Source organism: Coregonus clupeaformis, chromosome 1 (genome assembly GCF_020615455.1).
Source record: "Coregonus clupeaformis isolate EN_2021a chromosome 1, ASM2061545v1, whole genome shotgun sequence".
In the NCBI taxonomy this organism is placed as follows: domain Eukaryota; kingdom Metazoa; phylum Chordata; class Actinopteri; order Salmoniformes; family Salmonidae; genus Coregonus; species Coregonus clupeaformis.
The window spans coordinates 7,910,848-7,937,480 of record NC_059192.1 but is presented as its reverse complement, the minus strand read 5'-3'; the positions used below and the strand labels follow the sequence as shown (position 1 = coordinate 7,937,480).

The window sequence follows — 26,633 nt, the reverse complement described above, 5'->3', positions numbered from 1 at the left end:
CGTCAGACCGGTAGAAAGGTTCCGAACTGACAACGCGATCTCCTGTAGTACCGTGCTATGATGGCCCAACATCTTCTCCTGATGGGTAATGGCATGGCGAACAGAGTCCAGGTCCGCTGGGTTCATTAATGGCCGGATCGTTCTGTCACGGTTCTCTAAGACCGAACCCAGAAGCAGACCAGGACAAGGTGAGTTGAACGAATGAGAGTGTTTATTTACAGATAAAGATGCAGAATAGTCCAGTAGACGGAGCGGGTGGCGGAGATGAGTAGGTGGTGGTGAAGTAGCAGATGAACTGATGGCACGGCAGGGGTTGGGTGAAGGTTCCGGGAGAATGACTGTAGACAGAACAAACGGAGGTAAGTACAAGGCAGGTCAACAAGGTGCAAAAACAACAAAACTAACGCTAGTACTCTGAGGCTGTTACGCTGGCAAAACATACTGTTTATGGCTAACGATCCGGCAGGGAATGGATGTTAGGCCAGAGCCTAAGAAGGGTGATGATCAGGACCAGGTGTGCAGATTGCTGATGGGATGCAGGTGCGGAACTCAAGAGAGCTCCCCGGAGCGTTCCAGAACCCTCGGGAAACTGGAGATCACGAACATAAACACTAGTCCACAGACAGGACCCGACTCAGACTGCCGGGATCGTTACACCCTTACAAGGCACGTCCCCAAATATGTTAATTAGCAAGAGACTCTTTCCCTTCCCTCAACATTTTCCCACAATGCACCATAATTAATAGTGTAAAACACATTTCGAGTATTTTACTTTGCATTTTACAGTGTTTTATTATTGAAATTACAGAAATGTCATTATAACAGGCAAGGATATAAACAAATGTACAGTATTTTACTGTGCATTCTACAGTAATGTTGATTAATACAGTAAGTCAGTGATAAAATTACAAAAACAGCTAACAAAAACACACGCACACACATACACACACACACACTCACACTCGTGCACACACGCACGCCTTCTTCTTGCTTACGCCGTCTGTGTGAAAAACGGCATCAGTTGTTGGTGATGATGATAGTGTGCCAGCTATGACAGTGGTGTGAAGGAGACAGAGAGAGCGGCCCAACAGACAACACGTCTGCTAGCCAAGGCTATCCCTCCCCGTCTCCCGTGTTATCTACCCTGACTAAAGACAATTCATTAAACACAGTGTACTGTATTTCTCCAAATACATACTTAAGGGAATGAAACACTGTGTTGGGTAATAGGTTTAAACATGCATTTTAGGATAATCTCTGTGTCTCAGGCAATAAATTATGAAACAGAGGAGTTTAGTGTCATATCAGTGTCATTTTAGAAGTATCTATCTGATGTTATTGTATGAGTATGATACGTTAGGCTACAAACATGTTTTTGTCAGTATGTATTACCCTGTAGGCTAATGGGAATGTGTCAGACTGAAATGTGTATTAGATTATCAATATTTAACTATCTGATTAAGACTTACACTCAACATTATTATCCATATCTGATCATCTACAAGACTTAAACATTCTACTGAAATCTTATAGTAGGTCGTTATGTGAGCCTTACTTATTCACCTAGTTATCCACTTAGTTATCCACCTAGTTATCCACTTAGTTATCCATTTAGTTAACCACTTAATTATCCACTTAGTTATCCACTTAGTTATCCATTTAGTTATCCACTTAGCTATCCACCTAGTTATCCACTTAGTTATCCACTTAGTTATCCACCTAGTTATCCATTTAGTTATCCACTTAGTTATCCACTTAGTTATCCACCTAGCTATCCATCTAGTTATTCACTTAGTTATCCATTTAGTTATCCACTTAGTTAAACATTTAGTTATCCATTTAGTTATCCACTTAGTAATCAATTTAGTTATCCACTTAGTTATCAATTTAGTTATCCACTTAGTTATCCACTTAGTTATCCACTTAGTCATCCATTTAGTTATCCACTTAGTTATCCATTTAGTTATCCATTTAGTCATCCACTTAGTTATCCACTTAGTTATCCACTTAGTTATCCATTTAGTTATCCACTTAGTTATCCATTTAGTTATCCATTTAGTCATCCACTTAGTTATCCACTTAGTTATCCACTTAGTTATCCATTTAGTTATCCACTTAGTTATCCACTTAGTTATCCATGTAGTCATCCACTTAGTCATCCACTTAGTTATCCATTTAGTTATCCACTTAGTTATCCACCTAGCTATCCATCTAGTTATTCACTTAGTTATCCATTTAGTTATCCACTTAGTTAAACATTTAGTTATCCATTTAGTTATCCACTTAGTAATCAATTTAGTTATCCACTTAGTTATCCATTTAGTTATCCACTTAGTTATCCACTTAGTTATCCATTTAGTCATCCACTTAATTATCCACTTAGTTATCCACTTAGTTATCCATTTAGTTATCCACTTAGTTATCCATTTAGTTATCCATTTAGTCATCCACTTAGTTATCCACTTAGTTATCCACTTAGTTATCCATTTAGTTATCCACTTAGTCATCCACTTAGTTATCCATTTAGTTATCCACTTAGTAATCCATTTAGTTATCCACTTTGTTATCCACTTAGTTATCCATTTAGTCATCCACTTAGTTATCCACTTAGTTATCCACTTAGTTATCCATTTAGTTATCCACTTAGTTATCCATTTAGTTATCCACTTAGTTATCCATTTAGTTATCCATTTAGTCATCCACTTAGTTATCCACTTACTTATCCACTTAGTAATCAATTTACTTATCCACTTAGTTATCCATTTAGTTATCCACTTAGTTATCCACTTAGTAATCAATTTAGTTATCCACTTAGTTATCCACTTAGTAATCAATTTAGTTATCCACTTAGTTATCCACTTAGTTATCCATTTAGTTATCCATTTAGTTATCCATTTAGTTATCCACTGAGTTATCCATTTAGTTATCCACTTAGTTATCCACTTAGTAATCCATTTACTTATCCACTTAGTTATCCATTTAGTTATCCACTTAGTTATCCACTTAGTAATCAATTTAGTTATCCACTTAGTTATCCACTTAGTAATCAATTTAGTTATCCACTTAGTTATCCATTTAGTTATCCATTTAGTTATCCACTTAGTTATCCATTTAGTTATCCACTTAGTTATCCATTTAATTATCCATTTAGTAATCCATTTAGTTATCCATTTAGTTATCCACTGAGTTATCCACTTAGTTAGACATTTAGTTATCCACTTACTTATCCACTTAGTAATCCATTTACTTATCCACTTAGTTATCCATTTAGTTATCCACTTAGTTATCCACTTAGTAATCAATTTAGTTATCCACTTAGTTATCCACTTAGTAATCAATTTAGTTATCCACTTAGTTATCCACTTAGTTATCCATTTAGTTATCCATTTAGTTATCCACTGAGTTATCCATTTAGTTATCCACTTAGTTATCCACTTAGTAATCCATTTACTTATCCACTTAGTTATCCATTTAGTTATCCACTTAGTAATCAATTTAGTTATCCACTTAGTTATCCACTTAGTAATCAATTTAGTTATCCACTTAGTTATCCATTTAGTTATCCATTTAGTTATCCACTTAGTTATCCATTTAGTTATCCACTTAGTTATCCATTTAGTAATCCATTTAGTTATCCATTTAGTTATCCACTGAGTTATCCACTTAGTTAGACATTTAGTTATCCACTTAGTTATCCACTTGTGAGCTTTTGTTGGTGTTAACATGCAATGAGAGGGAGTAAGGACTTGCACTGACTTTGCTGATAAATACACTATATATTCAAAAGTATGTGGACACCCCTTCAAATTAGTGGACTCTGCTATTTCAGCCACACCCGTTGCTGACAGGTGTATAAAATTGAACACACAGCCATGCAATCTACATAGACAAACATTGGCAGTAGAATGGCCTTACTGAAGAGCTCAGTGACTTTCAACGTCGCACCGTCATAGGATGCCACCTTTCCAACAAGTCAGTTCATAAAATTCTGCCCTGCTAGAGCTGTCCCAGTCAACTGTAAGTGCTGTTATTGTGAAGAACAGCTCAGCCACAAAGTGGTAGGCCACACAAGCTCACAGAATGGGACCGCCGAGTGCTGAAGCGCGTAGCGCATAAAAATCGTCTGTCCTCGGTTGCAACACTCACTACCGAGTTCCAAGCTGCCTCTGGAAGCAACGTCAGCACAAGAACTGTTCGTCGGGAGCTTCATGAAATGGGTTTCCATGGCCGAGCAGCTGCACACAAGCCTAAGATCACCATGCGCAATGCCAAGCGTCGGCTGGAGTGGTGTAAAGCTCGCCGCCATTGGACTCTGGAGCATTGGAAACACGTTCTCTGGAGTGATTAATCATGCTTCACCATCTGGCAGTCCGACGGACGAATCTGGGTTTGACGGATGCCAGGAGAACACTTCCTGCCCAAATGCATAGTGCCAACTGTAAAGTTTGGTGGAGGAGGAATTATTGTATGGGGCTATTTTTCATGGTTCGGGCTAGGCCCCTTAATTCCAGTGAAGGAAAATCTTAATGCTATAGCATACAATGACATTCTAGACCATTCTGTGCTTCTAAATTTGTGGCAACAGTTTGTGGAAGGCCCTTTCTTGTTTCAGCATGATAATGCCCCCGTGCACAAAGCAAGGTCCATACAGAAATGTTTTACCTTTGGGATGAATTGGAACGCCGACTGCGAACCAGGCCTAATCGTCCAACATCAGTGCCTGACCTCATTAATGCTCTTGTGGCTGAATGGAAGCAAGTCACTGCAGCAATGATCCAACATCTAGTGGAAAGCCTTCTCAGAAGAGTGGAGGCTGTTATAGCAGCAAAGTGGGGAACAACTCGATACTAATGCCCATGATTTTGGAATGAGATGTTTGACGAGCAGATGTCCACATACTTTTGGTCATGTAGTGTACTTGGTTGATGGTAAATGTACTTGATAAAAGTACTATCGTGATGTGTTGTTGGCCCATCTAGATATCTTAAGATGAATGCAATAATTGTAAGTTGAGTGTCTGCTAAATGACTTTAAATGTACATGTAAAAGATCAAATGTTGAGAAGTTATTGAACAACCGTTTCAAGTTTCATAAACCCAGAGGAAAGAAAGGTGCAGTCAGTGTCCAAATCAAAGATAAGCTTTGTCTAAACAGTGTTTTCTCTCTACCAGGAGACGACCTGATGCGCTGTGTCGACCTTTACAACCAGTCACAGTCCAAATGGTTTGAGGAGATGGTGACCACAAGCCTGGTAAGACTCTCTTTTCATATTCTCCTTAGTTGTTTCTCCTTTTATTTATGGTGAATCTGTAATGTAACGTATTGCTTTGTTAGCCTGGGTTCTAGTCTTCAGGAACAGTGAGGCTGGCTATCGGTGAGGCTGGCTATCGGTGAGGCTGGCTATCGGTGAGGCTGGCTAACTACAGAAAGGATGAATCTGAATCGTGTAATCTAAAACCACGTTCCCTTCAATCCCTTCTGTCCTTCAGGAGTTGGAGAGGCTGGAGGTAGAGAGGGTGGAGATGATACGACAGCATCTGTGTCAGTACACCACCTTGCGGCATGAGACGGACATGTTTAACCAGAGTGTAAGTCAAGCGCCACCTCGTATTATCAGTAGAGGGCACTCAATGCCTTGTTTTTCTGTGTATGGTCAGAGCTACACACACACACACAGGGTATTGACTGTTTTTTCCACGTGTCCCTGCAGACGATGGAGCCTGTGGACCAGCTGTTGCAGAGTGTGGACCCAGCTAGAGACAGAGAGCTCTGGGTCCAGGATCAGAAGACAGGAGACATCAGGCCTGTGGACATTGAGATATAACACACCTGGTTCCCAGGGGTCACACACACACGGATCCACGAGCTTTACGGGGGCTTACAAGTGAACTTTGAGATATTATGGACATCCTGAGAAATCTGGATGACTCACTTCACAGACACCAGAGAGAGAGAGAGAGAGAGAGAGAGAGAGAGAGAGAGAGAGAGAGAGAGACAGAGAAAGAGACAGAGACAGAGACAGAGACAGAGAGAGAGACAGAGACAGAGAGAGAGACAGAGAGAGAGAGAGACATAGAGAGAGAGAGAGAGAGAGAGTGAGTGAGAATTCAGGTTAGAATTTAGCGCCTAGTTACAAAATGCCATGACTACTGCAGCATAACTTTACTTGGTCAAACTCTTTGGAAGCAGAATGAGAGTAAAATGTGAACACAAACTTTTTTTTCACCTCCCTGTGTAGATCTTAAAACTTTGTCTATTAATGCTTTATAACCAAGCATCAATCTTTATCTTTCATCTTTTTTTTTTTTTTTACATACAAGTTAAGATGGAGAATGCAAACATGATGTAATAAAAGTGATCTTGGTTATCATCAGTAGTATGAACTGTATTACAAAACAATATCTAGGATGGATAAAATCGTATGTCTGAAATCAACTGGACAACAATCTCACTGACATTATGATTGTTGTTATGTGAAACAAGATAAAATAATGCTTTGAAATGTTTGACACTGCTCTATGTAGGGACATTGGTTGGGACTTAAAAGGAAAAACCCTGAGACAGTACATGTTTCTTTGCTCCCACTGGACATCCAACTGACTCCCTCCCATTGCTACCAATGATTTATATATACACTCGATGACTGATAGGGGGCGCTGTGTTGAAGCCACCGTACCTCCATCTTCGCATTTCCACACCATTGTAGCAAATAAAGAGAAATGCATTTATTAATGTCTACATTCGTTTTTTGCCACATTCTATTACAGACACTGTAATGCAGCTGTTTAAAATTATATTATGTGAGCTAAACATAAAAAATAAATACAAAATATCTAAAAACATTTTCCTTAAAGTATAATTGTTTTGAGATAACTAATGTTACTGTCCCCGCTTCAACAAAAAACACTTAAATACATGTAATTTTGTCCTTGAATCCTTTAATTGAAATACTGTAGAATTCCATTCATTCCTATGGAGGACTGCTCCTACTGGGGAGTGCCAATATGGCCGACCGGTGGCTTCAAAGCCTCTCAATGGCCAATACATAGCATCAGCAATCGAGGGTTTATATACATGAGCGGGTGCTACTCTACCATGAGTTTCTTCAGGGAGATGAGATAGGCTGGCATAAGGGTGCTGGCAGAGTCGTTGATGATCTTCTCACCTCTGACCCCACGGAACTGGGTGATCTTACGATCCCCCCGGGGTATGGCTGTATGGCATTAGCCTCGTGTCTGGTCCTCCAGTGCGTGACCTCAGTGTTGAGTTTGGAGAGGAGGTGCTGCAGCTCCAACTTGTTCTCCTGCTCCTCCGCCAGATGTTCCTTCAACACCTCACTCCTGACGCAGCGCTGCCAGACTGCTGCCTGCTTAGAATGGGGGGAGGTACACACAGACTGTCACAGACATCTGAAAGCTATATTTGGATCCAGAATGAAACATTGTGCGTAAGGAGGACACGTTATGAGGTCATTCCGATGCTTGGATTCATAAACTCCTATCAGTTGTTGATGCAACTGAAAACATTCTCCACATAATCAGGGAGCCTAAATACTCTCTTCCTCAAAACACACATACACAAACAAAACACACACACACACACACAAAACACACACCACAGCCCGGTACTACCTTGAAGTCGTCGTCCATCTGTTTCTTGATGTCTTGATGTTGGGTCAGTATCTGGGTCTTGGAGCTGGAGCTGACCTGGCTGGCTCTGCTCTGCCTCCTCCAGCTGTCTGGCCACGTCTGTGTTGTCAGCTAACATCACCCAGGGAGAAGACAAGTTAGAGACACAACCAGGGGCTCGATTCTATCAGATCCGTGCTAGCTTAGCTGACACCGGCATAGCGGTTGTTTTTGGCGGTGTCGGAGGTAGAACTGTGTAAGAGCTGTCCAATCCACAAGCGGCTCCCGGTATTATACCTAAAGCGGACATTGTCATTGGCTGCATGGAGTCGCATTATGAGAAATCCCATGCATCCCCTGTTTACAAGCATGGCGCCAGGGTAGTGGGTTCGATCCCCGGGACCACCCATACGTAAAAATGTATGCACACATGACTGTAAGTCGCTTTGGATAAAAGCGTCTGCTAAATGGCATATTATTATTATTATTATTATTATGTAATCTACATCTCGATTAGGCTGATAGTAATTCTTATTATTTGTTTAATGATTTTCAATATAAACTACACTGTCCTGTTCGGAACTTCTAACGCGAGTAGGACGGGTGTGGCTTCGTGACAATGACCACATGAGCAGTCACTCACCTATTTGACAGCTCCAACGCAGTTGCACCTCCGACACCACCAAAACGCCAGCTATGCGGGCGCCGTCTAGCCCCGATTAATGCTTGATCTGTTTTTGTGCACAAATTTGTTTACATCGCTGTTAGTGAGCATTTCTCCTTTGCCAAGATAATCCATCCACCTGACAGGTGTGGCATATCAAGAAGCTGATTAAACAGCATGATCTTTAAACAGGTGCAGCTTGTGCTGGGGACAATAAAAGTCCACTTTACAATGATGGTGAAAATTGGGATACATTTTGGGGTTAAGTGGGTCAAATCTTCCTAGAAGTCACAGAGGGTGCATGGAGGGACATGTCAAAATGCAGATTTTTGGCAGTTTAGCAAGTCCTTATTCATAGAAAAATATCAAATGTATTGAATTATCCGTGTGTTCTATATTAGAGGGCACTTCATTTAATATACCAGGCTTATACAATCCAATATTGGTGCCCAATTTCTACTTAAAATATCAAATGGACGCAAAATACACTCTTTTCGTCGAACGACCCAGATGCTTTAAAAAAAAAAAATCAAGTATGTGCTTGCAATAAACAAAGACTTCGATTGAGGGTTTGATTGAATTCCAAGCCTTTGGTTCCTTAATAAATTGCCTAAGTCCATCAAGCAGTTTTCCTAAAACCCTTCACCTCAGCCCTGTCAGCCCTAACCTCTGAGAGATAGCCAGTTAGATGGCAGTGGAATTAAAAGTTTTTCCTTCCTCCTTCAAGGCCCTTGAACGGCTTATCGTTGGCGAGGTTGTGTTCTGGCTCAGGGCCACATCTCAGTAAAAGGGGCTGTTGTTTGTGCATGAGCCCCCCCTTGGGACACTGTTGTAGTGGGGGTTTGTGGGGTCAAGGGAGGGGCGATGCTCAGAGGCATATCACACGTAATTACAGTACGTGCTAGCTGTGGCTAACCCGGATGTCTGAAAGAGAGAATCATACATCATTGAACATTTGCTATTTCATTGTCTAGAAGATGAAATACCTTACTACTGGCTTCTCCTTAACGCCATAGCGTAAGTGGGAACTATCTCCATGAATCATGTTAGGGCTGCTGTGGTGTATAAAGGTGCTACTACAGGACATAGAAATGGAATGAATAGAACCGGCATCTCCATTCAAGTCAATGACTGGCAGGAAGTAAAAGCAGGAAATGTACCCATCAATATGTGCTGTGATTTGTTGAATACACTCAACTGACATTATAACAAATACATTGCATTGCATGAACCACATCAGTTTAGCCTCATTTGAATGAAAATTCAACATTACCATGGAAATTAATTGTATCACAATACCAGGCAGCCATTGCGAGTGTACCCATGAGTTTACCAGTCAAATTGCCAGGGTTAGAGGTTCCAAGCCTGTTCTACTCATTCTATTTCTATGCTAGAGTATACATACACATACTTTTTTATTCTGTGGAGGAGCTCATAGAGATCAGAGATGACAGAGACAGATGGTGAGGAAGGTAGATAATGGTTCCATGCTGTCAGGGGCGCCACTTTGGTTTTAGAAGTAGGGGGGACATAACCTGGCACAATCCAATATGCCGTCTCCATTTAGAACAAAAATTAAGCAAAAATGCCCACAGTCATCAAGCTAGGTAAGATAACAATGGTTAAGTGATTAATAAGACTGAACTAGATCAAAGGTAATTCAATAATAGATATTGTGTTGCACCTTTAACCAATAGCCGAACAAATGAACAACTCTTGAAAAAATACGAGACATTCGATTGTCTTTATTAAGACATCCTCTATATTACATTTCAGCCAGACTGCCCAGCCAACCCGAGCTTCCTGCACGCCCACCAATCTAGTCAATAACTCAACTTTCTCCACACCCACAATTCCCTTCCCAGTTCACACCAAAAAATAAAAAAAGGTTTAGAAACAAAAACAAAACAAAAAACACATACCCCTCTAATATACATGAACACATAGAAACAGCAAATCCTCCATATCATTATTCTCATAGGACTAATAGTATTGTAGAGCTCTTTTTACTTGCACACAATATAGCTGGGTCACCCCGTCCTGCCTCTAGGGGTCCACCACCCTGCAGCGCCCCAACCCAACACACCCTACTCAGCTTTAGGATCTTAGTGAAACATTCATTATTGGTTTCGGGTGTGTTAGGCCAAGGCCGAGTGGCAGACCCACAGGGTGGCAGACCACCAGGGCCAGGACTGAGCAGCCCAGCAGCTAGGGATTGCCTAAATAGGTACCTCCCCTGACATGGGCATGTTGTCAATACAGACTCCTTTAGTCATACTGTATTCTAGATAAGGCATCCAGACCTTATGAAAGTTGCCCAGTATACCCTTAATCTTGTAATAAATAAAATCTAGGGATACATAACTTGACATTGTGGGAGGATAACCAACCTTCCAATGAATGGAAATGCATTTCTTAGCCGCTATTAAATTCTTGGTTACACAGTTTCTTCAGATAACAATCTCCAGTATCAACATTTCCAAGCAAACAAAAACAGGGAGAAGAGAGAATATGTAGACATGCTGAGATAAAAGTACCAGCCTTCACAAGACCATAACATATGCAAATATGTCCCCTTTTGTGTTTTACACCTCCAGCAGAGGAATCACATTTCTGAGTGCATGTAATTCAGTTTCACTGGCATATAGTAAGTACGTTCTATGGATGGCCTTAAAATGCAGTAATTTATGTATGAGATTATATGAACATGACTGGGCATTCAAACATATCTGTATCCATTCATCATCATCAACAGCGTCTCCCAGGTCTTCCTCACATTTTTGTTTTACATGTTTTGTGTCATCAGGAAAAGCCTCTATCAACCCTTGATACAGTTTAGAAATCAACTTGAGGTTTGTCAGACTGCCTTAAAATAGCATCTGGCTTGTCCAGTGTTTGCTGCACAGAGAGAATAAAGTGTTGTATCTGTAAAAATTCACCTCACCTCCGTCACAGACAGGTCTTCCCTGGCTGCCTGACTCTGCTGAGACCCATGTCACCATCTGATCCTCCTAAAATGAGGCATGACAAAGAATTACCTTGGTGTACATTTATACATTATATTACCCAAGAATAGAATCAATGGTTCAATAATTGAAATGACCATTATTCCCAGATCCCAGACTGTAGCTTTAAGCTTCTCTCCTGTAGCTACTGTATCAATTCAAGACGGAACTTTGCATCATTCACTGATATTGTTAATATAGGCCTACTGCAAAATTCACATGAGCTCCGTAGACTGGTATTCCCTTGCCGTCTCCCCTGTCACTGTCGGATCCTGTTAAGACATGATGAGCATAGTGTTGTGTACTGACTGCACTAGAGGGTTACATTCCCGCAGGATGCCCGTGGGACCGCATGCTGCGGACGGGAGCGGGTGGTCAGACAGATGACTTTGGGATGAAAATATCTTTGTTGTCCCACAGATTTGGAAACGGTCCTCTTTCTGCTGTGTATGCGTTAGCCTACCTTTTGTACTATAAACACACATTTTTCGCATTATTCACACACAGAATTTGCTGCTTCAAATTCAGTAGCCTACCTCTCCTTGTTGGGTGTGAGAGTTCAAGTGCGCCTAGTGTGTGTGGTCTCATTGAAATATAGTAAGCTGCCTACATAGGCGCAGAATCAAGTGGCTCTTAACTTGAATATGGAATTAACTTAAATATGATTAGACGGTAGTTTAGGACTTCCTAAGTAGTTATGTACTGTACTTTATTATTACTACGCTATAGTTTACTACATTGCCTAGAAATAGGCCTAAATATTGATCACCCATATTTCTCCGTCTGAAAGTCTTCCCACTCCTAAAAGGTAGGCTATAAAAATAGCTCAAGAGAAAATGCAAGTCTCTCCAACTCTGCTCTCTTCTAACTACATCTAAACTGATATAGCCCAGTAATACAATGTAAGGTCCATGTGAGAATCTCTGGTAATTTAACCTATTTCTTAAGTTATTTTTGCGCGTTTGATATTGCCTATAGGACGCAAAATTGCTGGGACCATGGCTGGCATGTGAGCTGAGTCACATATGTCTAAAATAACATTGCGGGACTGCGGTTGGGTTTGGGACCAGTTCTTAAGGTAACAGGTGGGAGTCGGACAGAAAGCCAGTGGGTGCGGGTTGGAACGGGATGGTTTCATGTTTGATTCAGGTCTTGTGTGACTGAGGCAAAAATAATAGCTAACGTTAGCCAAACTTTTGGCCAGCTCTCTCTCTCTAACGGTAGTACATCAACTGGAGAAATCTAGCCAAGTTAATTTACTTCTGAAACGGGATAAAACAAAGGCTTCATATCACAAGAAACTACTAGCTAGCGTAGTTTAAAAAAAATGAATTTAAATTTATTTTTCTTATGGGGTAGATCATCTTTAATATTGCAGATAGATTGTAGCTTCCATCAATGTAATTGTCTGCATCATTTCCAATCCCCCATATATATTTTTTGTAAATTTACAGTACCAGTCAAAAGTTTGGACACACCTACTCATTCAAAGCTTTTGCTTTATTTTTTTTACTATTTTCTACATTGTAGAATAATAGTGAAGACATCAAAACCACGAAATAACACATATGGAATCATGTAGTAACCAAAAAAGCGTTCAACTAATCAAAATATATATTATATATGAGATTCTTCAAATAGACACCCTTTGCATTGATAACAGCTTTGCACACTCTTGGCATTCTCTCAACCAGCTTCACCTGGAATGCTTTTCCAACAGTCTTGGAGGAGTTCCCACATATGCTGAGGACTTGTTGGCTGCTTTTCCTTCACTCTGCGGTCCGACTCATCCCAAACCATCTCAATTTGGTTGAGGTCGGGGGATTGTGGAGGCCAGGTCATCTGATGCAACACTCCATCACTCTCCTTCTTGGTAAAATAGCTCTTACACAGCCTGGAGGTGTGTTGGGTCATTGTCCTATTGAAAAACAAATGATAGTCCCACTAAGTCCAAACCAGATGGGATGGCGTATCGCTGTAGAATACTGTGGTAGCCATGCTGGTTAAGTGTGCCTTGAATTCTAAATAAATAATAGACAGTGTCACCAGCAAAGCACCCCCACACCATAACACCTCCTCCATGCTTTACGGTGGGAACCACACATGTTGAGATCATACGTTCACCCACATCGCGTCTCACAAAGACACGGCGGTTGGAACCAAAAATCTCCAAGTTGGACTCCAGACCAAATGACACATTTCCACTAGTCTAATGTCCATTGCTCGTGTTTCTTGGCCCAGGCAGGTCTCTTCTTCTTATTGGTGTCCTTTAGTAGTGGTTTCTTTGCAGCAATTCGACCATGAAGGCCTGATTCACACAGTCTCCTCTGAACAGTTAATGTTGAGATGTGTCTGTGACTTGAACTCTGTGAAGCATTTATTTGGGCTGCAATTTCTGAGGCTGGTAACTCTAATGAACTTATCCTCTGCAGCAGAGGTAACTCTGGGTCTTCCATTCTTGTGGCGGTCCTCATGTGAGCCAGCTTCATCATAGTGCTTGATGGTTTTTGTGACTGCACTTGAAGAAACTTTCAAAGTTCTTGAAATGTTCCGTATTGACTGACCTTCATGTCTTAAAGTAATGATGGACTGTCGTTTCTCTTTGCTTATTTTAGTTGTAAAACATTTTCCTCAGCAAAATACACACAATACCCCATAATGCCAATGTGAAAACAGGTTTTTAGACATTTTTACAAATGTATAAAAAATAGAAAACAGAAATACTTTATTTACATAAGTATTCAGACCCTTTGCTATGAGACTCGAAATTGAGCTCAGGTGTATCCTGTTTCCATTGATCATCCTTGAGATGTTTCTACTGTCACGGTTCCCTAAGACAGAACCCAGAAGCAGACCAGGACAAGGAGAGTTGAACGAAGGTGAGTGTTTATTACAGATTCAAAAGGTGCAGAATAATCCAGGAGACGGAGCGGGTGGCGGAGATGAGTAGGTGGAGGTGAAGTGGCAGATTAAACGATGGCACGGCAGGGGTTGGGTGAAGGTTCCGGGAGAATGATGTTAATGGCTAACGATCCGGCAGGGAATGGATGTTAGACCAGAGCCTAAGAAGGGTGATGATCAGGACCAGGTGTGCAGATTGCTGATGGGATGCAGGTGCGGAAATCAAGAGAGCTCCCCGGAGCGTTCCAGCACCCTCGGGAAACTGGAGATCACGAGCAGAACAACTAGACCACCGACAGGACCCGACTCAGACTGCCGGGATCGTTACAGTACCCCCCCTCCGACGAACGCCACCGGGCGGACTCCCGGAGCGCCAGGATGGAGGCGGTAGAAGTCACTGATGAGGTCAGCATCTAGGATCTGTCGCCGCGGAATCCAACTCCTCTCTTCAGGACCATACCCCTCCCAGTCCACGAGATACTGGAAACCCCGGCCCCGCCGTCTGGAATCCATGATGCGTCGCACCGTGTAGGCAGGACCACCTCCGATCATCCGAGGAGGAGGAGGAGGAGGCGGAGGAGGCAACAGAGGACTGAGGAAAACAGGCTTGAGGCAGGAGACATGAAAGGTGGGATGGACTCTGAGCGTCCTCGGGAGTTTGAGTCGAACTGCCACCGGATTGATCACCTTCTCCACCACAAACGGACCAATGAACTTCGGTAACAACTTCCCTAGACTCAGTCCGTAAAGGAAGATCCCGTGTGGCCAACCAGACCCTATCTCCGATGGTGTAGGTGGGAGCGGGGATCCGGCGACGATTCGCCTGGAGCTGATACCGGTCCGAAACTCTAAGGAGTGCCTTTCTGGCCCGATGCCAGGTCCGGTGGCAACGACGAATATGGGCCTGAACAGAAGGCACTGAGAGCTCCTTCTCCTGAGAAGGGAACAAGGGAGGTTGGTAGCCATACAGGCACTGGAAGGGAGACATCCCAGTGGCAGATGTAGGGGAGAGTATTGTGGGCATACTCAACCCAAGGCAACTGAGAGACCCAGGAGGTGGGGTTGGAAGAGGCCAGGCAGCGTAGCGTGGATTCCATCTTCTGGTTGGCTCTCTCCGCCTGACCATTAGATTGGGGGTGAAACCCAGATGTGAGACTGACTGTAGCTCCAATGGCCAAACAGAAGGACTTCCAGACAGCAGAGGTAAACTGAGGGCCACGGTCGGAAACGATATCACTGGGCAAACCGTGGACCCTGAAAACCTCCCTAACCAGGATCTCGGACGTCTCCGAGGCAGAGGGAAGCTTGGCAATTGGCACAAAGTGGGCGAACTTGCTGAATCTGTCCACGATAGTCAGAACGACCGTGTTCCCCTCAGAAGCGGGCAACCCAGTGACAAAGTCCAGGGCCAGATGCGACCATGGTCGCCGGGGAATAGGAAGGGGGTGAAGTAGTCCAGAGCTGGGCCGATTGGTACTCTTATTCTGCGCACACACTGGACAGGCAGCAACATAACCCCGAGTATCCTCGGCCATGGCAGGCCACCAAAAACGTCTGCGAAGAAACGCCATCGTCCGAGCCACGCCAGGGTGACAAGCCATCTTGCTGGCGTGGGACCATTTGAGGACCGCAGGACGAACCGACTCAGGCACAAACAACCGACCGGGTGGACCGTTACCGGGACCGGGCTGCGTCCGAAGGGCCGCCATCACCTCCTCCTCAATCTTCCACCTAACAGCTCCCACGACGCAGTTCCGGGGAGAATTGTCTCGGTCTTGGACCCACTCTCCTCCGTCTTGGAGAACATCCGAGACAAGGCGTCCGCCTTGCCGTTCTTAGATCCAGGTCGGAACGTCATGGAAAAAATTGAATCGTCCGAAAAACAACGACCACCTGGCCTGACGGGAGTTGAGACGTCTAGCCGATTGCACGTAAGCAAGATTCTTGTGGTCAGTCCAGACAATAAACGGTTGCTCCGCCCCTCCAACCAGTGGCGCCACTCCTCCAAGGCAAGTTTCACCGCGAGAAGCTCCCGGTTACCCACATCGTAATTCCTCTCCGCAGGCGAAAGGCGACGAGAGTAGTAGGCGCAGGGATGGAGTTTACTGTCCGTGGAGCATCGCTGCGACAGGATGGCGCCAACTCCCACATCAGACGCGTCCCACTTCAACGACGAACTGACGGGCCGTGTCCGGTTGAGAGAGAATCGGTGCGTTGGTGAATCGCCTCTTCAAATCCAGAAACGCTCGATCCGCCTCCGGATTCCACTTGAAGCTCCTGATACTGGAAGTCAAGGCAGTTAACGGAGCGGCCACACGGCTGTAATCCCGGATGAATCTGCGGTAGAAATTCGCAAACCCCAAAAATCTCTGGAGCTGCAATCTCGTACCGGGCTGGGCCCATTCCAGAACCGCTCTAACCTTCTCCTGGTCCATCCTAATCTCTCCCCTGGAGATGATGTACCCGAGAAAGGATGTTGTGTGGGCGTGAAACTCGCACTTCTCGGCCTTCACGAACAGGCGATTCTCCAACAATCGCTGCAGAACCTGCCGGACATGCTGGACGTGGTCGGAAGGTTCCTTCGAGAAGATCAGAATGTCATCCAGATAAACAAACACAAAGAGACCGATCATATCTCTCAGGACGTCGTTCACCATACTCTGGAATACCGCTGGAGCATTGGTCAGTCCAAACGGCATCACCTGATACTCGAAGTGACCCATCGGTGTATTGAAACCCGTCAACCACTCGTCTCCCTCTCTGATCCGGACCATGTGATACGCATTGCGTAGGTCTAGCTTGGTGAACACCGTAGCACCCTGTAAGGAGTCGAAGGCAGAACTCATCAAGGGCAGGGGATACTTGTTCTTGACCGTGATGTCATTCAACCCCCGATAATCAATACACGGTCGAAGAGAGCCATCCTTCTTACCCACAAAGAAGAATCCTGCCCCCCAGGGGTGATGACGAGGGACGAACGAGACCAGCCGCTAGGGACTCCTTGATGTAGGTCTCCAAAGCCTCACGTTCAGGTCGGGAGATACTGTATAACCTTCCCTTGGGGTAGACAGCTCCAGGGAACAGGTTGATGGCACAATCATATGGTCGGGTGGGGAGGGAGTGACAGAGCCTTCTGCTTACTGAACACTTCCCCAAATCGTGATATGTCTCGGGAACCAGGGACAAATCTGGGGGTTTAGCCTCAATCACCTGACTGGGAACCGAATGGGGACAGGCAGTCTTGAGACAGTTAGCATGACAATCAAGGCTCCAACTCGTTACCTTGCCCGTCACCCAATCGAACGTGGGATTGTGTTCCTTCAGCCAGGGGTATCCAAGGACCAGAGGAACATGGGAAGACGGCAGAATGAAGAATGAAATCATCTCCGAATGATTCCCCGACAACAGCATCTTAACCGGTTCAGTCCTCATCGTGATACGTGCCAGACTACTGCCGTTCAGAGTGGTCGCTTCAATGGCTTCCGGCAATTGCTCCTTGGAAAGCCCCAGCTGTTCCACCAACTCGGCATCAAGAAAGCTTCCATCGGCCCCTGAATCGACAAAAGCGTTAATCGCTAAGCTCTGATTCCTGTTCACAAGGGTAGCCGGAAACGGGGTCTGACAGAGGTACTGAGAGGTTGAAACTGGCTCGCTAAAAGTCCTCCCAACTTTAGCGAGCCGGGCAGTTTGACGACCGCCGGGAACAAGTGGAGATGTAATGTCCCGAGCTACCACAGTAGAGGCAACAGTTGGTCTTACGTCTATGTTGACGCTCCTCCTTGGTTAACCCGTGCCGCCCCCACTTGCATGGGTTCAGAATCGGGAGAGAGAACCTCTCCACTAATCCTTTGTGGTGGAGAATGATCGACGTGTTCTGGTCCACCACCCGACCCGACTGGGAACTGAGAAGCTGATCGATTGGACGGACCCCCATTGCTTCTCCCTCCTTCGCTCTCGGACTCGATTATCCACCCGAATAGACAAGGCCACCAAGCTGTCCAGGTCACTAGGCTCCGGATAGGAGATCAACTCATCCTTGAGCTGCTCCGACAGACCCTGGTAAAAGGCCGCTTGCAGAGACTCCTCATTCCACCCACTCTCCACAGCCAACGTCTTGAACTCGATCACGAAGTCGGCCACGCTGCGAAGTTCCTTGGCGAAGCGAAAACAGGCGCCTAGCTGCGTCCCTCCCTCGGACGGAATGGTCGAAGAGCTTCCTCATCTCGGCCGTGAACCCCTGGTATGAAGCCATGCAGGGATCCTGTCGTTCCCAAACGGCTGAAGCCCACTCCAGCGCTCGACCACGCAGCAACTCAATCACAAAGGCTATCCTAGCCTTGTCTGTGGCATAAGAGTAGGGCTGTAGATCGAACACTAATCCACACTGCATAAGGAAGGAACGGCATCTTCCCAGCTCCCCCTCATATTTATCCGGCGTCGGAACCTTGGGCTCACGGAAGGACACAGCTCCAGAAGCGGCAGGCGAGATGGGTGAAACCGGTAGTGGATCCTCCACCGGAAACTCGCGTTGGTTCTGGACCTCCGTCAGACCGGTAGAAAGGTTCCGAACTGACAACGCGATCTCCTGTAGTGCCGTGCTATGTTGTCCCAACATCTTCTCCTGATGGGAAATGGCATGGCGAACAGAGTCCAGATCCGCTGGGTTCATTAGTGGCCGGATCGTTCTGTCACGGTTCCCTAAGACAGAACCCAGAAGCAGACCAGGACAAGGAGAGTTGAACGAAGGTGAGTGTTTATTACAGATTCAAAAGGTGCAGAATAATCCAGGAGACGGAGCGGGTGGCGGAGATGAGTAGGTGGAGGTGAAGTGGCAGATTAAACGATGGCACGGCAGGGGTTGGGGTGAAGGTTCCGGGAGAATGATGTTAATGGCTAACGATCCGGCAGGGAATGGATGTTAGACCAGAGCCTAAGAAGGGTGATGATCAGGACCAGGTGTGCAGATTGCTGATGGGATGCAGGTGCGGAAATCAAGAGAGCTCCCCGGAGCGTTCCAGCACCCTCGGGAAACTGGAGATCACGAGCAGAACAACTAGACCACCGACAGGACCCGACTCAGACTGCCGGGATCGTTACATCTACAACTTGATTGGAGTTCACCTGTGGTAAATTCAATTGATTGGACATGATTTTGAAAGGCACACACCTGTCTATATAAGGTCCCACAGTTGACAGTGCATGTCAGAGCAAAAGACAAGCCATGAGGTCGAAATCATTGGAATTGTCCGTAGAGGTCCAAGACAGGATTGTGTCCAGGCACAGATCTGGGGAAGTGTACCATAAAATGTATATCTGCAGCATTGAAGGTCCCCATGAAGACAGTGGCCTCCATCATTCTTAAATGGAAGAAGTTTGGAACCACCAAGACTCTTCCTAGAGCTGAGCAATCGGGGGAGAAGGGCCGTGGTCAGGGAGGTGACCAAGAACCCGATGGTCACTCTGACAGAGCTCTAGAGTTCCTCTGTGGAGATGGGAGAACCTTCCAAAAGGACAACCATCTTTGCAGCACTCCACCAATCATGCCTTTATGGTAGAGTAGCCAGACGGAAGCCACTTCTCTGTAAAAGGCACATGACAGCCCGCTTGGAGTTTGCCAAAAGGCACCTAAAGACTCTCAGACCATGAGAACCAAGATTCTCTGGTCTGATGAAACCAAGATTGAACTCTTTGGCCTGAATGCCAAGCGTCAAGTCTGGGGGAAAACTAGCACCATCCCTACGGTGAAGCATGGTGGTGGCAGCATCATGCCGTTGGGATGTTTTTCAGCGGCAGGGACTGGGAGACTAGTCAGGATCGAGGCAAAGATGAACGGAGCAAAGTACAGAGAGATCCTTGATGAAAACCTGCTCCAGAGCGCTCAGGACCTCATACTGGGGTGAAGGTTCACCTTCCAACAGGACAACGACCCTAAGCACACAGCCAAGAAAACGCAGGAGTGGCTTCGGGACAAGTCTCTGAATGGCCTTGAGTGGCCCAGCCAGAGCCTGGGCTTGAACCCGATCAAACATCTCTGGAGAGACCTGAAAATAGCTGTGCAGCAATGCTCCCTATCCAACCTGACAGAGCAGGAGAGGATATGCAGTGAAAAATGGGAAAAACTCCCCAAATACAGGTGTGCCAAGCTTGTAGCGTCATACCCAAGAAGACTCGAGGATATAATCACTGCCAAAGGTGCTTCAACAAAGTACTGAGTAAAGGGTCTGAATACTTATGTAAATGTCATATTTCCATTATTTTTATTTATTTTTCATTTGCAAAAATTGTGGCGTGCCGGACGCCTGCAGGCTCACCTCGGTCGTCAGATGAACGGTGTTTCCTCCGAGACATTGATGCGGCTGACTTCTGGGTTAAGTGGGCGGATGTTAAGATGCGTGGTTTGGTGTGTCATGTTTCGGGGGACGCATGACTCGACCTTCGCCTCCCGAGCACGTTGGGGAGTTCCAGCGATGAGACAAGATTGAAATTGGGGAGAAAAAGGGGGTAAAAAAACACAAAAAAATGAATAAGGCTGTAACAAAATGTGGAAAAAGTCAAGGGGTCTGAATAGGGGAGGACGGCTCATAATAGTGGCCAGAATGAAGTATAATGGCCGAAATGGAGTGAATGGAATGGTGTGTTTGATGCCATTATACTCCATTCCAGCCATTATTATAAGCCGTTCTCCAATCAGCCGTCTCCTCTGATCAGGATAGGGCCTGGTAGGGCCTGTTTTTTCATCAATAAGTAAGGTAAGGGCAGGGCTCGGGTATCACTAAATTGATCACTAACATTTTGAAGCTGAGCCATTTGCTCATGCTCTGCTGCACAGTACATTCATATCGGACAAAGATCATAACATGGTGTCAGAAGTGCTTCAACCTCGTCAAATATAAAACAGGAGAGATTATTCCACAGAAAATAATAATGTTCCTTGAGTAGTCGGAGTTTACAGTGACGAAAAGTAATTATAGAGCTAACTACTCTCCAATGTCTCGTCACTGAGCAGAGCAAGGCAAGCGGAGCCGTTGCTATGAATCCTCACAGACCTAGAGCCGCCATGAGCAGAGCGCATGCAGAGCGAGCGGCAAGCAGGAGCGAGTGGCAGACAGAGAGGAGCAGCTCATTGTTTTACTAACAGAGGAAGTTATTTCTGGTTTCGGGCCCGGGCCGGGCCGGGACTTGAATTTGGCAGAAGCAATTGGGCCTGGGTAGGGTAGGGCCTTAACGTCGCGGGCATGGATAGGTCTCGGGCTTAAAATTCATGCCTGTTCAGGGATCTACTGACGAGATCCACTGGCCCGACATGTTTTTTTCCGGCCCCGGCGTGCCATCATCAATGTTGGACCCTGCACGCGAAATAAAATAAATGAATGTGCCAGAAAGCAATAGGCTAAGTGGATTTCGACATTGTTACCACATTATATAGGACGTGCAAATTCATGTTCTCTCCCTCCGTGTAGAAATGTGACTGCAACAACACACAACACACACACACACACACACACACAGGTACCGAGAGGCAGGACAGACAGCAGACTGTTAAACCAGCAGTGTTTCCCTGTCATCGCTCACTTTGTGACTGACAAGCACCTGTCCTATCAATAGATCGCTGGTAGATGCATATCGTCCATTCTAGCAGGAGAGGGCTCGGCAGACTTCCTTCTGACTAGCGAATTGAAAAGTAGCCTTGTTCATTTAAGTGGAAAAGTGCCTGTATGAAAATGACTGTAGTAGGCTGTAGTAGCTGGAGCTAGTGGGAAACACAGCCTACACTGTCAAAGAATAAACTGTCAATCTAAAAAGTCAAATCCAGGCCTGGAGGAGAGGGAGGGTCTCACCTCGATGTGCTGCTTCAGATCTGTAATGTTCATCACCGTGCCTGTGTGGTGTTGTAATGAATATTGGAGGATGGAGAGTCTCAGGTGTTTTTTACCTTTCCCCGAACTGTCACCTCCACTACAAAAAGAAAACACTAACAGAGCCTTAAACGTTAGGTTAGACCCGGTTTGAACTTATGGAATAGGCTAGCTATGTAAACTATACTGAAGAATCAGACAATATGACAGAAGACCTACGTGGTTTGGATGAGACCTTGGAGAATGACTGACCTTTGTAGTTGTGTCCATGGCCGTTGGGATTGTTACACTTCCCAAATATCTTCTGGTTTACCTCATCACTCAACGTCAGGCTGGAGAGACAACACAGGACATGTAGCCTATGGGGTTTCAATAAAACCTATCTAAAATACATAATAAAAACATTTTAAACATTTTAAAATGGTAGTTTGATTGATTAGCTGTCTCTAGAATAGAACTACAGATCCCATGAACTTCCGGGATTGAAGCGACAGGTTTTATTTGATTCATCCTGAAACGACTCGCAGCCTCTGCATCCGTTTCTAGAAAGCAAGCAACCCTGAATCCCAAGCTGTCTATTGTATTGTTGTTTTCTACAAAACAAGATGCAAAAGGAACGTACCTGTGCAATCTGTGGCACGTACTGAAACTCCGGACTACTTTGTTTCTTGCATCGGCTTGTAACTAATAAAGTAACTAATAATCGTCTCACAGATGCCGTTAAGTCACTGAGGTATATAGCATTAAGTAGGTTATGAAATGCTGCGCTTGCTGTTGATAATTTAATCCATGCCCCCACCCCCCACCCCCTCTTCTTTTCTTATGTCACTCAACACGCAGCGACAATACCATTGGTGCACACCTGGGCGATAACAAAGCCTATATAGTCAGAGAAAAATCTATTCATTCCAAAATCGTCAAATTTGCCTTATAAAACATAATCAATGAGTGAGCCAAAGCTGCGTTTTAAAGTGAACTATACATTTTGTACAAGAACAATGAATGCACAGAAAAAGCTTTTATTCGTATGGGTTTCATCAGAGATGTTGTTGTTTTCACCGTCTCCCGGAGTCTCAATGCTTTTACTGAGTTAATTCCCCTGAGATTAGTCACAGATCGTCAGACACAGCAGTGGGTCTGCACAGCAGATTACTTCTTACTGCTGCTAAGTGTTGTGTTGCAGTAACTACCTACTTTCATTTTGATCCAAAGGAGCGGTATCCACTGTGGTATCCATTCACACAAGTATATATAATAAGCCTATCCAAAGGAGACAGTATCCACTGTGGTATCCATTCACACAGGTATATATAATAAGCCTATCCAAAGATGATTTAGTTGAGCTGAGACACCCTTTTGGCCTTTACTACTATAGCCCATAGAAACTAACTGAATAACACATTCATAAATGACAAAACAGACAGTCAAAAAATAAATCAAGGAATAAGGTTTTGAAGAGTCTTTCCTATATTTGTATTTATTGTGGATCCCCGTTAGTTCCTGCCAAGGCTGAAGCTACTCTTCTTGGGGTCTGGCAAAATTAAGGCAGTTATAAACATTTTAAAAACATTACAATACATTCACAACCTATTTCACAACACATTAAGTATGTACCCTCATGCCCCTACTCTACTACCACATATCTACAATACAAAATCCATGTGTACGTGTGTGTATAGTGCGTATGTTATTGTGTGTGTGTGTGTCTGTGCCTATGTTTGTGTTGCTTCTATGAGATAGGAGATATAGGAGCAAGCTAAGGAAATATTTGTGTTTTTTTGGACGCATATTTAACCCCCTTTTTTGGCACTAAACTACCTCCATACTTCCATTCATTTGTTTATCGGTACCGGTTACATTCAGACGAGTCCCGTGACACTTGTGGGGGTTGTAGAGCAAAATGGAGAACACCATCATGTTCGTGAGAGTCTCCCCTTTCTACAGTGAGATCACATTAGTTCGGACGCTACAGACATTTTCATTCTCCCTCTACTACTAATAAACTCTAGAAGTCTATTGGAATAATTTGTATTTTTGAACACTCCAGAATCAGGAGGGTATCTGCAATACCGACAATACTTCTTCAACATCTAGGCATATTCGTTCTCCTTCCTCTAAGCATATAATAAGGAAGAAATGAAAGCCGGCTTCGATCAAGGGAGGACATTTTCAAAGTAAATGATGCACAAATGCCATGACATACCGTATATACACTGAACAAAAATATAAACGCAACATGTAAAGTTTTGCTCCCATGTTTCATGAGCTGAAATAAAAGATCCCAGAAATGTTCCATACTCACAAAAAGCTTATTTCTCGCAAATTTTGGGCACACATTCCTTTACATCCCTGTTAGTGAGCATTTCTCCTTTGCCAAGATAATCCATCCACCTGACAGATGTGGCATATCAAGAAGCTGATTAAACAGCATGATCTTTACACAGGTGCACCTTGTGGCGTCGTGTGGGTGAGCTGTTCGCTGATATCCAGTATGAAAATGTACGCATTCACTAACTGTAAGTCGCTCTGGATAAGAGCGTCTGCTAAATGACTAAAATGTAAATGTAAAAAATTTGAATAGAGTGCTCCATGGTGGCGGTGGGGTTTTGGTATGGGCAGGCATAAGCTACGGACAACAAACACAATTGCATTTTATCGATGGCAATTTGAATGCACAGAGATACCGTGACGAGATCCTGAGGCCCATTGTCGTGTCATTCATCTGACGCCATCACCTCACGTTTCAGCATGATAATGCATGGCCCCATGTCGCAAAGATCTGAAATGTCCCAGTTCTTCCATGGCCTGCATACTCACCAGACATGTCACCCATTGAGCATGTTTGGGATGCTCTGGATTGACATGTACAACAGTGTGTTCCATTTCCAGCCAATTGCCAGCAACTTTGCACAGCCATTGAAGCGGAGTAGGACAAAATTCCACAGGCCACAATCAACAGCCTGATCAACTCTATGCGAAGGAGATGTGTCGCACTGCATGAGGCAAATGATGGTCACACCAGATTCTGAATGGTTTTCTGATCCACACCCCTACTTTTATTTTAAGGTATCTGTGACCAACAGACGTATATCTGTATTCCCAGTCATGTGAAATCAATAGATTAGGGCCTAATTTATTTATTTCAATTGACTGATTTCCTTATATGAGCTGTAACTCATTAAAATCTTTGAAATTGTTGCATGTTGCGTTTATAATTTTGTTCAGTATATACATATACAGCTCTGGAATAAATTAAGAGACCACTGCACATTTTTCTTAAATCAGCATCTCTACATGTATGACAGCCATTCCATTCCAGTGTCTGTTGAATTCCAACACAGGCACACCTCATTCTACTGAATTAGGTACTGATTAGGTGATCACCTGAACCAAATCTTATTTAACGAGGAAAAGTATAAAAACCACTGTTGTGGTCATCACTATCCTCTTGCAATAGGACCAGCTGGATGGCAAAAACAGTGCTAATAGTATCTCAAAAGTAATTTAAATCAAAAAATAACTATTGACCATGCCAAAAGGAAATTTTTGAGTGAGGAAAAGAAGGGTTCAATTCTGGCTTTACTGGCAGAGGGATACAGTGAGCGTCAGGTTGCTTCCATCCTTAAAATTTCAAAGACGGCGGTTCATAAGAACAAGGTCAAGCAGGAGACATTGGGGACAACAAAGCTACAGACCGGCAGAGGGCGAAAACGACTCTCTACTGACCGGGATGACTGCCAACTCATTCGAATGTCACTCAACAACCGTAGGATGACATCAAGTGACCTACAAAAAGAATGTCAAACGGCAGCTGGGGTGAAGTGCACGGCGAGGACGGTTCGAAACAGGCTCCTAGGGGCAGGGCTGAAGTCGTGCAAAGCTAGAAATAAGCCATTCATCAATGAGAAGCAAAGAAGAGCCAGGCTGAGGTTTGCGAAAGACCATAAGGATTGGACCGTAGAGGACTGTAAGGTCATCTTCTCTGATTAATCCAATTTTCAGCTTTGCCCAACACCTGGTCGTCTAATGGTTAGACGGAGAGCTGGAGAGGCTTACAAGCCACAGTGTCTCGCACCCACTGTGAAATTTGGTGGAGGATCGGTGATGATCTGGGGGTGCTTCAGCAAGGCTGGAATCGGGAAGATTTGTCTTTGTGAAGGACGCATGAATCAAGCCACGTACAAGGTTGTCCTGGAAGAAAACGTGCTTCCTTTTGCTCTGACATTGTTCCCTAACTCTGAGGATTGGTTTTTCCAGCAGGACAATGTGCCATGCCACACAGCCAGGACAATCAAGGTGTGGATGGAGGACCACCAGATAAAGACCCTGTCATGGCCAGCCCAATCTCCTGACCTGAACCCCATTGAAAACGTGGAAAGTGATCAAGAGGAAGATGGATGGTCACAAGCCATCAAACAAAGCCGAGCTGCTTGAATTTTTCGCAAGGAGTGGCATAAAGTCACCCAACATCAATTTGAAAGACTGGTGGAGAGCATGCCAAGACGCATGAAATCTGTGATTGAAAATCAGGGTTATTCCACCAAATATTGATTTCTGAACTCTTCCTTAGTTAAAACAT

At 44.4% G+C, this 26,633-nt stretch overlaps 2 protein-coding genes across 2 annotated transcripts in view; one reads left to right on the top strand and one right to left on the bottom strand.

The window, feature by feature from the left end:
* LOC121582370 (growth arrest-specific protein 7) overlaps window positions 1-5,994 on the top strand; it is a 121,538-nt gene extending 115,544 nt beyond the window's left edge. Inside the window, exons 12-14 of the mRNA XM_041898146.1 lie at window positions 5,172-5,251; window positions 5,490-5,588; window positions 5,711-5,994. Coding sequence (XP_041754080.1) covers window positions 5,172-5,251; window positions 5,490-5,588; window positions 5,711-5,824 — 293 coding nt within the window. The 3' untranslated portion in view covers window positions 5,825-5,994. The remainder of the gene's footprint in view (window positions 1-5,171; window positions 5,252-5,489; window positions 5,589-5,710) is intronic.
* Window positions 5,995-7,058: 1,064 nt separating this feature from the next.
* On the bottom strand, window positions 7,059-7,848 carry LOC121581351 (putative uncharacterized protein MYH16). Its single transcript, XM_045223707.1, has 3 exons — window positions 7,843-7,848; window positions 7,632-7,760; window positions 7,059-7,369 (listed from the first exon to the last, which is right to left on the bottom strand). The coding sequence occupies exons 1-3, from the start codon at window positions 7,846-7,848 to the stop codon at window positions 7,106-7,108; spliced, it is 399 nt and encodes a 132-aa protein (XP_045079642.1). The 3' UTR covers window positions 7,059-7,105.
* Window positions 7,849-26,633: the final 18,785 nt, after the last annotated feature.

What these genes read in the sequence shown, in the direction of transcription:
- LOC121581351 (XM_045223707.1), bottom strand. An exon ending in AGATGGACGACGACTTCAAG is followed by an intron (nt 7,370 to 7,631) that starts GTAGTACCGGGC and finishes CCCCATTCTAAG; the next exon opens with CAGGCAGCAGTCTGGCAGCG.